Source organism: Micromesistius poutassou, assembly GCF_964030765.1.
Source record: "Micromesistius poutassou genome assembly, chromosome: 3".
In the NCBI taxonomy this organism is placed as follows: domain Eukaryota; kingdom Metazoa; phylum Chordata; class Actinopteri; order Gadiformes; family Gadidae; genus Micromesistius; species Micromesistius poutassou.
The window spans coordinates 18,503,024-18,519,625 of record NC_140273.1 but is presented as its reverse complement, the minus strand read 5'-3'; the positions used below and the strand labels follow the sequence as shown (position 1 = coordinate 18,519,625).

General features: G+C 39.0%; 2 protein-coding genes across 2 annotated transcripts; both read left to right on the top strand.

Annotated features, from left to right (window-relative positions):
- The first annotated feature begins 685 nt into the window (after positions 1–685).
- Positions 686–14,891, top strand: LOC311340744 (butyrophilin subfamily 1 member A1). The gene is made up of 7 exons (XM_084465617.1): positions 686–929; positions 8,948–9,058; positions 9,184–9,519; positions 9,836–10,162; positions 11,444–11,554; positions 12,438–12,482; positions 12,841–14,891. The coding sequence occupies exons 2-7, from the start codon at positions 8,989–8,991 to the stop codon at positions 12,921–12,923; spliced, it is 972 nt and encodes a 323-aa protein (XP_084321743.1). The 5' UTR covers positions 686–929; positions 8,948–8,988; the 3' UTR covers positions 12,924–14,891.
- On the top strand, positions 763–8,919 carry LOC311341097 (uncharacterized protein; the record flags this gene model as incomplete). The annotated part of the gene is made up of 6 exons (XM_084466003.1): positions 763–798; positions 1,202–1,272; positions 5,666–5,873; positions 6,037–6,192; positions 7,382–7,471; positions 8,042–8,919. 6 exons carry the CDS (start codon positions 763–765, stop codon positions 8,081–8,083), a joined length of 603 nt encoding a protein of 200 aa, XP_084322129.1. The 3' UTR covers positions 8,084–8,919.
- Positions 14,892–16,602: the final 1,711 nt, after the last annotated feature.

Sequence of the window (16,602 nt, the reverse complement as noted above, 5' to 3'; positions counted from 1 at the left end):
CATAGTTTTGTTAATGTTGTGAGCTTGTGGAATATATCGTTGTGCATGTCATCATTAGAATATAAGGGGATAATATCTAAGAACTCAGTGCTATAACTTGATTTCTAGTTGCTATTGTATAACCATATATGGTGAACTCAAGTTGACAGAACAGACGGAAGGTTCTACTCTCAAGGACACATACTTCTTCATACAAATACCCAGCAGCCAACCAAGCAAATAGTGTCCATAGAGATTTGAATATCCAAATGGAACCCCTTTTCAGGAGGGGCTTAAACACCAGACAAACGAAACCCTTATCACAAACAATTTCTGCCTTATTGGTCACTCTGGAGATTGACAGGTTAAATGATTTTGCTCTGTGATTACGTAGTATAATAACAATAAACAAAATAATATTTATACATGTTTCGTCCATCTTGTCTTCAACCAAAGTGAAGTGTTCTCCAGGCCACGCCACTTTATGATACAACATTTATTTAATATGAAAGTATTCTGTTACTGCTTAATATGTTGTTGCTGGACTGGCACAGCAAAGTAGGAACAGGATTAAAGAAAACCAACGCCGTAAACTCCTCTCCACCTCTCTCCTCTCCTCTCTACCGTCGGGAAGTTTGGAAAGGAACGAACGCTGTTTTTTTGCCGTGAGAAATTGGATGTGTGGCGTGTGCGTGTGTAAACAGGCAAAAGCGTGTGTCACACGGTGAAACCGTGAGAGTTGGCAGCTCTGGAGCAGCTTGTTTCGGTGCAAATGGGAAATCCATGGAGCGTGAGAGTGAGAGCAAGACCTCTGGGACAGTCAGCAAAGATCGCATCTGTCCAAAGCGCGGCTGCCTGAGCAGGAAGCTCAGTCGTTGTCATTACGAAACCGAAACGAACAACAAAAAGTTTCAGCTTGGATCATACCGAAGGCGAGCGAGACGACGAAGGTAATTTATTTGACTGATACACTAACTTTAACTTTGTTTAGTTTTTTGTGATTACGTGTTAATAAACCCTACTTAATGTTTTATGTAGGATCAACTGAATGAAGGTACTTTTAGAAATAACATGTCTAAAGGTCGCTCTTTAGTCTGGTAGCCTACTATAGCCTCCAGCAGCCTTAGGCTGGATCGGGTAAAATGAAATAGGACTAGTAGCCTACACTAGAGATGAAGCAAGGTGAAGGTTTACAGGTTGTGTTTGTGTGAATCACCTGTAGGCTGTGTCCGGGTTCACGTACGCAGGTGACCGCGTTCACCACAGTAGATTTTCGGGCGCCATAAAGGTTGGGTAGGCCTACTATTAAAAGAGCGGCTGTCAGTTTCTCTTGTTTGCGCATGTTGATCGCAGACAGAGCGTATCACAGGCGAAACGATTACAAGTGATTATATGGATGTGTATTATCCATACAGTCTACGGCAGGGGTCAGCAACCTTGTCAACATGCAGTGCCAGTTTGACATTTTCTCGTTAATGAGTGTGCCATAAGCAACAATTCTAAGTATTAAGTTGAATTATGACACCGTGACCAAAAACATTTACAGAAGACCTGGAATTGTATTATTTCCATATAGTCCACAATCATGCATCAACATTTGAAGTGTTTTTGTTGTTGTTATATTTGCAAAATGGGCTTACAAATTATAATTTCATAGGCCTATATTCCATCTCAAAACACTGCTTTCAGAAACTCATTCAAAAACATATTTGCACTGTAAGAAATGTAAAAAACAGAGACATTATATGAGAATGGTGGAAACATCCACATCAATATCTTTAAGACATGTACAGCTTTGCAAAAACCATGTGAAGGCCATGCATACAGGCCACTTGCAACAATATTTTAAATATTTTCTTCTCTATTACTCGCAACATATACGTTTAATAATTATTAATTTATCCCATTTCAGAACACTGCTTTCAGTAACTCATTTAAACATATTTGCACTGGGAGGAAATGCCCAAAACAGAATAAAGTGCAAAAAAAATCGGTAGTAGCCTAATGATTATGCTGCCTCATTGTAGCGGTGAAAAAAAAATAAAAATACGATTTTTATTTTTGATTATTATTTTTTTGTGTGTGTGCCAATGATTATGCGGCCACGTGCCAGTGGTGGCACGCGTGCCTATTGCCGACCCCTGGTCGACGGTATTATGCGTTATTGCTCATTTGATTAACTAGTCCAAACTAAACTCTGTAGTGCTCTGTGTTTGGGGCCTGGCAAATTCTGTTACAACTTTTTTTAAAGGCACACAACGCCATCAGATCCGTCAGCTCATAATTTGCATATCGCGGAAACGAAGAACCCTGATATAATCAACTCACTTTGATTATAATAAAGAACTTCAGATTAATACATTGAACAAACATATTGTAGCATTTGCGGCCCGACACTGCAGGGCTAACTAGCTAGAATGAGGAGGACACAGAGTGGCTGGCGTTTAACCGGAGAACCAGTCTTTATTATCCTTTCCGTACAAATTAACTACGGGGTTGGAGGAGTACCCAAAACCTGGTGATACCGAACACTGGCTAGCTGTTCCCGCCCCCTCTCCCCACTGGCCTATCAGGCTGAACTAGGGCAACTCCTTCCCCCCACAAATTCCCCATCAATCCCTCCATAGTCCTGCTGGGTCGCTACAATATACTGAAAATACACACAATTTATATTTAAAGGTTAACTCGGCTCCTAGAATTTTAATTTTTATGTGTGTCAGCCTGTATTTTAAAGAAGGTTTGGAAATGGGCTAGTCTAATATTCAGCTTATATAAGTTAAATTGCATACAATTCAGGTATGTTGTAGCCTATGTATCCATTTATTGTATTCATATTTCACAAAGTGTGGAAATTGGCTATAGCCTTATATTCTGCTATTTAAAGGGGTAGTTCAGAATTTTAGACATCAGACCTCATTTCCAAGTGAGCCAGTGTGTTATTTATCATTGGAGACCGTTTTCAACACTTTTCGGATTCTGCTAGCCTGCCAATGAAAACAGTCTTAGTATCCACTCCACAGTACACTGGTGTACTGTGGAGTGGGTAAGACTGTTTTTATTGGCAGGCTAGCAGAATCCCGTCAACTTGCGCTAGCCTAGCACCAGCGATCTATGCAAATCGAAGGACTGAATGAAAAGTGTTGAAAACGGTCTCCAATTAAGCAATCTTACACAAGATGGCATTCTTGAATGTCATTATTGGTACGCGAAGCACAGCTGTAGGAATGAGGCGCTTGCGCCGAGTTCCGAAGTCCTGTGCTTCAAGTATTAATAATTAGTATCAATTTATTAGTATCAATAATGACAATGACATTCAAGAATGCAATTGAGTGTAAGATTGCGATTCAATAACACAAACCATCTTCATTATCAACAATATTGTAAAATATTTTCATATTGTGGGTTAATTTGCCCTCAAATTCAAGCTTTCTGCCCGAGTTCATCTCCATCAGAAAATAGTTCCTATAGTAACGATAGCCGACTCTTGGTCAGTTGAACGTTGTTATGGAAACTAGGCTCATGAAAGTAGTTTCGGCTAGTTAGCGTAGCGATACTTTCTGTAATTAGGCACAATCTTTTTGTCCGTTCTTTCACCAGGCATAAAACACGCTCGAGAATGGGAATTGACCAATCGGAGTGCTTGCTTAAACTTGCGTGTTATTGAATGACAAATAACACACTGGCTCACTTGGAAATTAGGTCCAATGTCCAACGTGACTATGGGGGAAGAAAGTCTAGTACATCCAGCTGAAGCACTCTAAAAAGTATATCTTTGAAAAGTTGAAGTAAAGCACTGTTTTGAATAAGTCTGATTCCGATTTCTGCTTTAGCGACGGCACTGTACTTTTGTGTATTATTATATAAACTTGAAATTGTACTTTACTACATTGACCTGCTATTCTTATGCAAATGAAAGCGCTTCAATTAGGTTTTCCCGTCTAACGTCATGACGTAGACGTTTATTTGTTGAACGTCAACGTCTTTTCCAGCAAGATTTTTCTAGCTGAAGCTGCCATTTTTTCTCCTCGTCAATCTCATCGTCCATGCGGTCAAGGTCACTCTCAAAAACGGTAAGTTTAATGCAGACAAAGTCATGTTTTACAAATTTTAATTGTCAGATAACAAATGTTCTGCCTGTATGGGTCGAAAAATGTACGTCTTACAGGACAGTGAGAGTAAATGCTAGGTGAGTAACTTGTGCAAGTAACTTGCACGCGGGGCTCTCGTGGTGTACAGCGTTACTGAAAGTAGTTTTAAGCTAACGTATGTCATACTGTGTACTGGTTAAGCTGCTTATTTGCACATTTGCGCGGATACATTTAGGCTTACATGTGTTTGGAACTGTGCTGCGTGCACTCGCAGTTCTGTTAAGACGTGGGTGGGGGTGGGTGTTTGGGTGTGTTTCTGCCGCCACCATCTCCGTTAACGTATTTAGTGAGACACAGGCGATGAGAGAGGGTGCATGAGAGTGGTGAGTCTGGCCGCTAATTAAACAACACCACTGCTCTGCTGCTATTCCTTTTAGCATGTTTGCTAGCGGACAGTTGGAGTAAACCTTTGGTCAGTACCTTGCGCGTGGTAGTCTTGTGGTGTAATACCGTTACTGAAAGTAAACGTAAGTCATGTCGTTTACTGGTTACGCTGCTTATTTGCACATCAGCGCGGATACTTAAAGACATTTATTTTACGGTCAATCGAATTGGAACTGGATTTTGCGTTCTGCGCATGCTCAAGATTTTTTCCGGGGGCCGTGAGCCGAAAGTAGAAGGAGACGGTAGTCGTGTTGTTGTCGCCGTCGGAAAATGAGAAAAGGCGATTTATTTAAAAAGGTGGCGCAGAAGATGGAGGGAGCCAGTGTCGTGCCAATGTGGTTACCCCCTATAAGAAGAGTATCCCCGGCCGTGGGAGCGTGCATGCATTCAGTGCAGGTGGAAGCACACAGACATTACGCTTCGATTTCACCCAAGACTGAATTAAATGTACATGTTTTTCTAAATGTTGGTCATCAACGAGGTTGTAAAATAGTAACTTCGGGCACATCTGTCAAATTAATGTTTTTTTCTTCCGAAGATCTTTATTCATTCATTGCGCCGCGGTTGAACTGACGGGGGATATTCTCTGATATTATGAATCTTAAAGACTGCGTTGGGTAATCTTGGCCATGGTCGAGACATGGTGGTCGGAGCGGAGGGTTTGTTAATTTTTTCCGAAATAAAGTGACGTCGGACTAGTGGGATAGCGTCAGAGAAATGACATGAATCGATTTTCTCACCACCATGTATACTCAGACAATTGCAGTTGTCCAATTGAGGAGCATAGTTGAACTATGGCTGTAATCGGATTAAGATGTGCATGTAAACGACGAAGCCCTGAAGCAGCTGTGTTGTGCCAACTGTGTCCCTCTTTCCCACATTTGCGGAAATTAACCTGATTGTCAAGCTTGACACTGAATTGAAACATCACCACTCCCTTAATATTAATGCATTTCTAATTTGCTTTTCATGATTCTTTCCCTGATTGGTGGTGGTTACATCAGCCCAGACACAACTCATCAAATTACCCAAAGGTAAGTTAAACTGCAGAATTAGAGTGCTAAAGACAGTGGTTTTATGGCTTTAATGTGACCGTGTGTACAGGACAGTGTGTTCTGAAGGGCACCAAATGTTTGGTCATACCATCTGAACTGAAATCAATTTCAACAGTTAAGGTGGAGTGCAGGTGATATTCAAACATGTTGTTCTACAACTTGTTTTGTTAATGTACTCGTAGTAATCAGGGTAATCACAGACAAAATGGCTTGCATGTTTGCCTACAGACAACAAGAGGTGGTCAACCAAGAACCCAGCATTCAAGACTTTAAAGCCAGGTGGCCTGCCCTGTTCCATCAGAAAGAGGTATGGTAACAATGGAACTGAAATGACTCTTGAATTGAACACTGTTTATTGACAGAATTTACATATTCAGTATTCAGGCTTCAGTGTTTACGTTGTTAAAACTGAGATTGTATGTGAGGTAATTTGCATTTCCTTTTTATTTATTCACTGTCATTTGTTTTAGATCAATGCAGAGTTCCTGAGGCTCATGGCTGTTCCTCTTGAGGATAAGTTATTTTCCCAGTTAGACATCCACTCAAGTCAGCTAATCAGAGTCATCCGTGCCAAAGGTGGATCAACACGCCAAAAGACTGCTGACATCATGGACATTTTGGACCAGGTACATCTAGAGCATCAAAAGTAACAAGTTTCCTTGGTTGCTTAGAGGGTGTCACAGTACCCCTATCTATTAAAGATGCATCATCCGGGTTATCTTAGCTCCAGCGCCGGTAGCTAAGGGGAGCAATAGCGTGCCTCCGTTGGCAGCAAGAAGATGAACTAAACTAATCACTAAATGCTCCTGTTTATTTACCAAGTTATGTTATGCTCATTATTTCTGGCACGTGTTATTTTTAGAACCAAATGCATACCGGTAGGAAACCGCATGGGATGTAAACAAGACGTCAGTGACTATAAGGAGCAGAAGAGAGGTTGCTGTGAAGATCCAGAACCGTATAGATTTGAACCAGAATAAGCAGAGGAGCACCTAGATGTTTTGGAAGGGGAGCTGGTGAGGAGAGAGGCTGAGGCTGCTGTACTGAGTGGATACGTGGGAAAAAGTTTCAATAACTGCCGGTTGAGTGACAACAGCTGGAAAATCATCACTTGTTTTAACACAATCTGTTGTACTGTCCTCTTCGTCAAGGCTTCCAATCGATGGCAGCTCCCAGTCTACTCAAAGGCACTGGTTTTCTGTCGGCAGGTTGACTAGCCCCACACCGACACCGCTAATGACTCTCTCCACGTCCCCAGGCTGTTAACCAGCCTCTCCTCTCCCGCTCTCCTTCCAAAACATGTAGTTTCTACTCCGTGGTTCAAATCCATACAGTTCTGGATCTTCACAGCAATCTCTCTTCTGCTCCATATAGTCACCAACGTCTTGTTTACAAACTGAAAAGCCCATCTACGTAAGTTTGTGTATGCCCGCTGTGCTCTCCTACCGCTATGTATTTGGTTCTAAAATGACACAACGTGCCAAAAATCACGAGCGCAACATAATGTGGTAAATAAACGAGCACACATGCGTTTGGTGATTGGTTTAGTTTTATCTTCTTGCTGTAAGCGGAGGCAGGCTACATGTTCCCCTTAGCTACCGGTGCTGGAGCTAAGCTAACCCGGATGAGCGACCTCTGCCCCTAACTTCATTAAAAATGCACACACAGTTAAAGGGAAGGTTTTGTTGCCTTATATTGAGCCGGTGAGTGAGGCAAAGTGCTAAAAATTTAAAATATTCCTTTAAGTTTTAGGAGTAAGGACACCTTCCTTCAGAGATTTTGAAGATTAAATTAATTAAGATTTTATTGTCCTAGACTGAGTACATTCATCTTCGAAGGGAGTGTGTCCTGAAAGCCCTCATCTTCCTCGGCGAGGATGCAGATGACTTGATCAAGGAATATCGTGTAAGTTTCTACAGCAATTTTCATGTCAGCTCCTCTCATCATATTAATCCTGTAAAACATACAGACATTTTTGTCAACTAGAGCTACTAGTTGCGTAGAGCGTAGAGCTACTGGTTGCGTAGAGCTACTGGTGAAAAGGTTAGTCTAGTCCTGCAAAACATCAAGACACAAAGTACTTTGACCCTGTCATGATACCACACACACACACACACACACACACACACACACACACACACACACACACACACACACACACGCACACAAACACACATCAAAACACACAAATTGACACATCTAAACACAGACACATCAAAACATGGAAAAAAGGCTGCCAGAAACATGGAAAAAGGCTAACTTTCATTTCACACTGGTATTCTGATTTTTAAACTGTGAAAGTGGTGCCTTATACATTTATTTTCATTTCCGATGTTCAATTACAGTGTAACTGTCCACTGGCTATAGCTTTTTGAAACGTTTTTCAAAATACAAAGTGGAATGTTGAGATACTAAGTTGTTCAAGTAGTTAATTGTCATTACAAAGTTGAAATATTGAGTCTTGAGAACTTACAGGATTTTCTTTTTTCAAAAACTGACGGCTGCCAGAATCATTGAAAAAGGCTAAAGTACACTACAAACTGGTTGCCAAAACTGAAGAAGGGCCTTTTATTTATTTTATTTTTATTTATTTTTTTGTTACTACTGTGTCTACTGTTACTACTACAAGCTTTTGCTGGTAAAAACAGGTTCTATATGGGAAAGTTTTTGCTTGCCAAAACTGTTATGCACTTTTTATGCATTAGTCTTGCAATTGTTAAAATGCATATTTGTTCAAATGGAATTGTCCTTTAAGCTATCCTGGATGAGCGACCTTTGTCAACTACTGCATCAAAAATGCATGCAGTTACAGGAATGGTTAATTCAAAATGTCTAAAATCTACATTTGTAGTCTAAACTGTAATGCATGTTGTGCATATGTGTTCAAAGAAAAAAGTAAATTTAAACTGTATGCATTTAATGTGAAATGTGTTGGAAGATATCGGCATGTTGTGTTTTATACTTTAATATAATAAAGTATATTAAAAAAAACAGATTTGAAAATGATTTTTTCAAAAATCTAATCAAATATCAAAAATTGATTTTATTATGTTGAACAAACTTACATTTCACATTAAGGTTACTATAAAAATATTTTTAACCTCAAGTCAGAATATTGGGTTCTAAGGAAGCAGTATTTTACTTTAGGGTATAGCAAAAAATTTAGTTGGAAAACAAGGACGTTTTAATTTGTTGTGCATTCATTTTAAGTTTGATTGATGCAAATTGTTTATTTGAAAACTGACATATTAGTAATTCGATCTGACTTAAAATAATTGGGTTAGTCTAACTTGCTATTTCTATTTGAATAAACTTAATTCATTTACGTGTTACCAATTGAAGTGATTCAATTAAGTTGATCGAACTATTTTCTTTTTACAGTGAAGAAGGCTAAGAGCTGTGTGAATAACCCTACAGGGATCATGACCTCCTGGGGTGCGTGCTTGCTGTCCCTGACACTTATCTGCAATATCACTGCTGAATCTGGTTTTGGTAAGTTGGTATACTATAAGTTAACTAACTTTATAAATGAATAGAATAAATATATCTAAATATCATATTTTCAAATATATAATGTATGAATAATACTCTGAACTAATTGGACCATTTATTTGCAGCATTTGTAAATCTGAAGTGTAATGATAACAACAATGGACGGTTAGGCCAACAGTCGCTATTGGAGTGCATCGTGGTTCTTTCACAAGAGGCACCAGATGTACGGATAGAGAGGATCATATGGAAGAAAAAAGGAGGCGAGACCGCTTTAATAGAATACGAAAGAGCTTCAGGCCTCAAATCGAAACCACGCTTTACATTGGCTGAGCCACATAACATCCACTTGAATGTCTCGATGCTGGTGACCAGCACCATGGTGGCAGATCATGGGAACTACACGTGCATAGTGTTGACCAATAGAGGTGTTTGTTCCAGCTCAGCCCGCCTCCGCCTCTCAGGTAGGTCTGGCCTATCGCTGATAATAAATTCTAAGTGTTTTTGGAGAACAGACCCTGGAGCTTTCAGGCCAATGCTTAATCTGAATATTTATATAATGTGAACAAACTGAAAACAGCTTGAGAATAGTTAGTGATTTCCCTCTCCATTTGCTTTATAAATAGCTCAACTTTTACTTTCAGTTACTTGAGCCATAAACAAACAGATAAAATACTTGCCAAACAGCACTTATCTGTGTCATAGAAATGGTACTAAGTGATATGTAAATGCACTAATAAGTAAATTAATTCACCCCCAACTTATGTTTTCTCTTTGCAGCCCCATATAGCACTCCAGCACTCAGCCGCTTCAGTAAGAGCCCTAACCAGAAGGTAGCCATGACCCTTTCCTGCAACGCTACCGGTGGTTATCCAGAAGGGAAAATCCGTTGGTTTGACGAATATGGAACAGATTGGACCCAAAGCTCCCAACAGAACGTTATTAAGACAACAGATGGATGTTTCAACCTCATCAGCCAGCTGGACCTGCTTACAGGCTCTGTATTCTCCAAGTACAAATGTGTGGTCTACAACATCAAGGAGGACAGGGAAGGAGAGGCTCAGTATAGCGTTTTGGTTGAAGACCCTCAGTCAATCCCGCATGAAGGTAACCAATGTTTCTCTCAGAGTCCTTCTCTACCATAGTCTCACATATCAGATTTAAGATTAATAATCTAGAGTCTGTTAATAGTAGCTAATAACTTGGTGGATGGGGCTTTTTACTTTCCTTCACTATTTCAACCAATCATGTTGCTGGATGTGGGGATCTGTATGCAGACAGTAATAGGCTTAAAACAGAACAAACTTGGCCAGCACTAGTAGACTTTTTCCTGGTGGGAAGACAAGCGTAAACATCCTGTGTTCCTTCAAATCTATCTATAACCTCATACCATTTGTAGGACAGATGGGGTTTGTTGTGGCAGACAGATCTCTTCCATGAAATAATTTCCCATGACCCTCATGTTTTTTTTCCTAATTAGCTTATGTTTGAAATTAATGCAACTGTTCATACCTACACTTAACTGCAACTGTGGTTGGATGGGTTTTACTGTGCATTCACACTGCACTTCGCCCCGTGACACGTTTCAATGCAAAGTGAACGTAGAGACTCGTATCGGGCAAATTTTTTTGTCGCCGAAACCCGTGACAAGATTTGATTGACAGTGCAACATTTTTCCACGTCAACGGCGAGCGCGTTCACGTGGATTTGCAGCGCGACAAATTCGCTGAAGTTGAAATATTTCAACTTTTCCGCGGCATTCGCGTGAGACAGCCAATCAGCGTTCACTCCCTGTGGGTAACGTGGGTGAAGTAACGTAAAACAGCCAATCACCATTCAACCGGCTGGGCCAACCGTTCCCTGCACTCCGCAGTGAACTGCAGCTTGGAGGAGAAAGTGATTGTTGCCGTTTGCGACTCCCGGAGCTCTATCTATATATATATAAATATCTATATAATATAAACATATATATAATATCACGGCACAAAGCGGTGTGCGCCTCCGGATTATATTATTAACCCATAAACGATGGGCATTCCGACGTCTCTCCCTCTTCCACAACAGGTAGAGACACGCAATGGTGGTTATCTCGGCCATGGTTGATAAGAATGAATTGGCATAAAGCACCGTTGGCAGGCTAAAGACGTTGTCAGACAAAATTCGCTGCGCGACAAGTTCGCCTGACATAACTGCACACATAACTGCACAGCGACAGATTTAGATTTGTTGCGCAGCAACGTTTCGCCTGTTCGTGCGAACAGGCGAAACGTGTGTCTTTTGGTGTGAACGCGTTATTCTTTCGATGCAATTCATTTAAAATGATGGTCTTATGTGTTAAAGAAAATGCTACGCACACTAAACTGATAACATCCCTTTTTTTTTTTCCAGGAAAAACACAAAAATCTGATTTGGCATCCAAAATCGTCATCCCTGTGGTCGTCGTTGGAGCAGTGATCATAGGGCTGCTGATAGTCCGTCTTCTAAAACCACACTGTCAAAGTAAATACTCCTGTTTTCCAGAAGCATATTATAGGCTAGACCAACGGTGTTCTGCTCAACACTACATATATTAACTATAAGGCTTGTAACCTGTGATGCGCCGCCTGACACATTCTATTCCATCGCGTTTGTTGCTTTTATGCGCTGTGCGTTTCTTCCTCATGATATTATCCAAACTGCAATGGACAAGCTGTCAAGATTAATTCCAGAGTCAGTGTGTCTCAACATGCTGACTCTTGCGCCTTCACAGACAGGCATACAACCGCCTTTACTTGCTCTTTTTGCTTCCCACGGTTGATTCAGCTTTATACTAACAGCCAGTTAAAATAGGATATTGTGTGTTGTAAAGGGACACATATACACAGACACATACACCAGAAAAGGAATCAGATACTACCATAAAATAGGCGCAGAAGAATAACTTCCTTTATTTATTTCCTGAAAAAACTTTCCTGTTCTTGGTTGAGAACAACAAGGAACAGCTTGTTCCTTGTTGTGCTTCTTTAGTGAGTTATATTATTCTGGAGAAAGAAATGCATGAATAAGAATACATATTAGTAAATCAATAATAAGAATGCTATACTATGTTGACTTTTAGGACTAATATGAGGCTCAAGTTATCCGTTAATAAATTAATTACTGAATAGCAATATGAACACGAAAATAAGTATTGTATACGTTAATGATGCATGTTTGATTATATTTAGGATCATGCAATTTTTGGTTTGTTTTTTGTCTTTGTCTGACACACATTAAAATGTGGTTGGTCATTTCCCCCTTGTGACATAGACTGGTAGCTGTCTATGAATCCCTGTTAGAAATGACAATACAAAAAAAGGAATTTGAGAAATAACATGCTTACAGTATCTTATCTTGTTCACAGGTTCCCATCAAGCTATCCCAACAAACTACGAATATGGTTATGAAGGTGTGTTCGTTTGATTTGATCAACATTTGTTTTATTTCATTATATAATATTAATGTCTAAGAAGGACTTAAGACCTCACATAAAATACCTCTAGTGAAAGAAGGCATGTGACAACTAGATACTCTTTGTTTTTAACAAACAACCCAAGACCAAATAAGCTTTTTACTGTGTGGAAATTTTAAATAAATGGGGTAAACTTTCAGCAGTGGAAAAAATATACTATAATTCACTAAAGTTCTTCGTCGTACCAGCAGTGAAATTCATCACTGCTGGTATAAACAACACTATACATAGCCGCACAAACTGCCAAGTTAATCACAACAGGATTTCTGGTTGAAGATGTATGTGCTCTTTGCAGGTGAACTTCAAACCAAAACCATGGCTGAGGGAGAATACAGCAGCTGTGTAAGACCCCAACCCTCAAATGTATGTAATGTATAGTTCAATTCTATACAGTACAAATATCATTTTGAAGTAAAATCAAAACACTTTCAGATCCATGGGTTATTTACACTGGCTGGATTTCCCACATGTCTTCCATGAAGCAATGAATGTTCATGGATTCAAATAAACATATTTGTGATGTTATGTCAAATTAATGAATAATCTTACAAATAAGCAAATGCTAAACCACTTACTCCATGGAAGCAAATCACTGCCATAATGTTTGGAATTTTATAAGCTATTAAGTTTTCTATATGTAAATATATACACCATTGAATTCATAAAATTGTAACCCTATACTTTGAAAACAAGGTTTGAATGTATTTGTTTTGAATTAAACTGTTTGAAATTCAAACATGGAATTTCAAGTTGGACCATTTCAAAAACACGATAAAAAAGAAGAAGAAAATGTTCACTCAAAATACGATATGTATATACTGCCGGCCTATCAGAGTGTGGTCTGTCAGTCATGTGATTTAAGAAAACTGATGGCCTACAGGCAGAATAACAGGGCTCTGGTAAATTGTCAGATTGACATATAAGACAACATGACAGCTATGATGACAGCAGTCGGTGTGATTCCATTCAGTCTTGAATGCTGAGGCATGTCCTTAGAATTCCAGGCTACTGCAGTTCGAATTTTCATGGCTTGAATTTTCTGGTCAGTATTTTGACCACTTGAATATGAATAATGAATATCTTATTTAGAATATCTGCAACTTTTAAATATATTTTCATTTGAAACGAGAAACTTTTTTGAAATGAGGAACTGACCGGAAAGAGTCCACCATAACTGAGGTCAAAATAATATAAAGATAAATTAATAAGGCTTGGCATAAATCACTTTGCCAGACTTAATACCAGGAAGTGAACTGAAAACGTGACTTTACACAGTAGAGACATAAAGGACACTGCATACTTAGTGGATTAAACCAACTGAGGGGAAGAACACAAACATCAATAATGCAACCCATTTATATATATATAACACACACATTAAGTGTTAAGGCAAAAGATTTCTTCTTGCATTTTAGTTTTTCGTTTTGGTTTACTATCTGAGGATCATATCCCCCTGCGAGACAGATCATCCTGATGTCACAAGTTCATATTAACTGGCTGGTCGCATGAGAATAACATCATCCAGACATAGCTACTGCTGAAATGTGTATGCCTGATTTACTTATTGTTGATGAATGATTCCATGTTATGCAGGCTCTTTGTACAGCAGGCAAGTCACAAGGTACTTTTTCACATGTGATTAAACTTACATTATGTTTGTAGGTTGATATTTAACATAAATTTTATAAAATTTATATTTTTTTACACTTTCAGTTTATTTTTTTCTGCAAGCTCAGTTTGATTTTTTCTTTCAGTTGATGGATTGCTTTTTCTTTCAGTTTTTGTTGATTTAGTTTCAGTTAACTATAATCACACTGATTGTGACTACATTATGGCATGGGCCCAACTCTCTCCACAGCTCTCTGCATGATATTTTAACACTTGTCATTTGGTGATCAACGATTTAGTGTAAGAAAAAAAAGATGATTCTTTTTTTTTTATTTAGGAGATGAGCATTTAGTCATTTTTATCAATGTGATCAAATGGTTTCATGTTACATACATGATTTTGTGCTAATTACATGAATAAAGACTTTCAAGAAACAGATATCAAAAATTAATTTGCAACAAATGCTACAGGCCACTAGTTTGTAATGGTGTGCCTTTGACGCCGTGACATTTTGTGGGCTTTAAGACATGATCTTATCCTCGCAAGACCATCCTGATGTCATATTAAGTTCATATTCACAAGTTCATATTAACGGGCTGGTCGCATGAGAATAACATCATCCTGACATACCTACTGCTGCTACTACTGAAATGTGTACACCTGATTTCCTTATTGTTGATGAAGGATTCCACGTGATGCACGCTCTTTGCTACATTTCAATAAATATTTGATAAATAAGTACAGCACGCAAGTCACATGCTCCGACTTTACTTTTTCACATGTGATTACACTTACATTACATGGAATTATAATAACCTACTAATCTAAATGCAAAACTGAATTCACTCATTATGTTCGAACCTCCACAGAGACTTAATAGTTGTATATTAGTTAAATGACATAGAAAGATTATTCAAATTAATCAACTGCACCTGCGTTTTAGCACAGCTGCTTAAATACAGGAGAGGGACCTAAACACAAATAATGATAAAAGTATCTCTTATGAAACCAAATCCACGTTATCATTATATTATATGACTTTGTGTGCAGTGCAAAAAAAAAATAAGAAAAAGTAAAAAAGTTGAAAATTAAAACATAAGAAAATAAGTGTCTGGAACACCAGCCCTCACGAAAAGAGCAGGCATAATAAGCCTTGGCCTAAGCCAAGATCCATATAATATTAGTTGTGAAAACAGTTTATATTGATATTGTTTCTCCATTTATTTTTATTTTTTGTTTTATCTTTAGGTGTTCCTTGTCTTTTCTCTTTCAGTTTTCGTTTGAAAGATCCCATTCTATTTAGTTTCAGTTTTTGTATAATTTTTTTAAATGTTCACTTTAAAAAAAAGTATCCTGTTTCCGTTCAAGTTATTACAGATTCCAACTTGTTGAAATGATTGACCACCAGTGCACTCACAATAAAACAAGAAAACAATCGTAGTTTTTATACTTTTATGGAATAATGACTAGGCCTACTGCAATTGTGTGAGTTGTACATTACTCAATATTATAACATCGTAACTGATAATAACAGCTATAGTCATTATAAATTGTGGCCATCAGTGATTTTAAAGCTCATTGAACAAAGCTGAAAGTCGCTTTTAATTTGAAAAGTGTGATTCAGTCGTAGTTTTTTAACACAATATTGCCACTTCCAGTTGGCTCGATGAATTTCCCAGAAACTACTGCGTCTCCGTGAAACACAAAACTCATCACAGTCGATGCAGCGCCGAGGCAACAGCGCCCTCTTCTGGCGATGCACGGTATGCGATGGACGGCTGGAATTATCCAGATTGCTACCGAGGTTACATATTGGATACGCTAGAGGGCACTACAATAAATGCATACAATTATTTTCATTTGAGGACATATTACGATGATAGGCCTACTTTAGTATTCATTTAAACGATGTCCTATTCAACAATGCTCAACGCCAAGCTGCAAAGTGCATCTCAAAAGACTTACGACCACACATGCACAAATAGATAGTCTGCGCGCAGTTCAGCCCTGAAACATAGGATCAATATGTTTTATGCAGGCCTGTATGTAAAAACCGTAGACCGTGGGTCAAACACAAACAAAGTGGGTTTGGCTGATTTCATGTTTATTAATTAGAGCGATCAGGAAAGCACGACAATATAATATCACGTTAATATATAATATTTGGGCCTACATTAGGATGGATATAATAGCCTAATATCTCACTCCACATTCTCGTCTAAAAAAAAATTGCCTATGGTGACGTCATTCTTGGAAAATACCACTTTAGGATTGGCGCGTAAAAAAAGCCCATTAGTCCACGCGTGCCGCTCGTGAGCTCCGACTCTTGATGTACACTCGTGCCACGCGCGTGTTGAGCTCCGTATAGGTTTGGTCCGGCGGCCGCACGCCACCGTCTGCTGGGCCGAGGTCGAAGCACGACACACGAACGGTCATACCTAGAAGAGCA

Coding starts and splice junctions, on each gene's coding strand:
- LOC311340744 (XM_084465617.1), top strand. CDS start 8,989: ATGACCTCCTGGGGTGCGTGCTTGCTGTCCCTGACACTTATCTGCAAT. Junction 9,059..9,183: donor CACTGCTGAATCTGGTTTTG/GTAAGTTGGTAT, acceptor ATTTATTTGCAG/CATTTGTAAATCTGAAGTGT. Junction 11,555..12,437: donor TCTAAAACCACACTGTCAAA/GTAAATACTCCT, acceptor TCTTGTTCACAG/GTTCCCATCAAGCTATCCCA.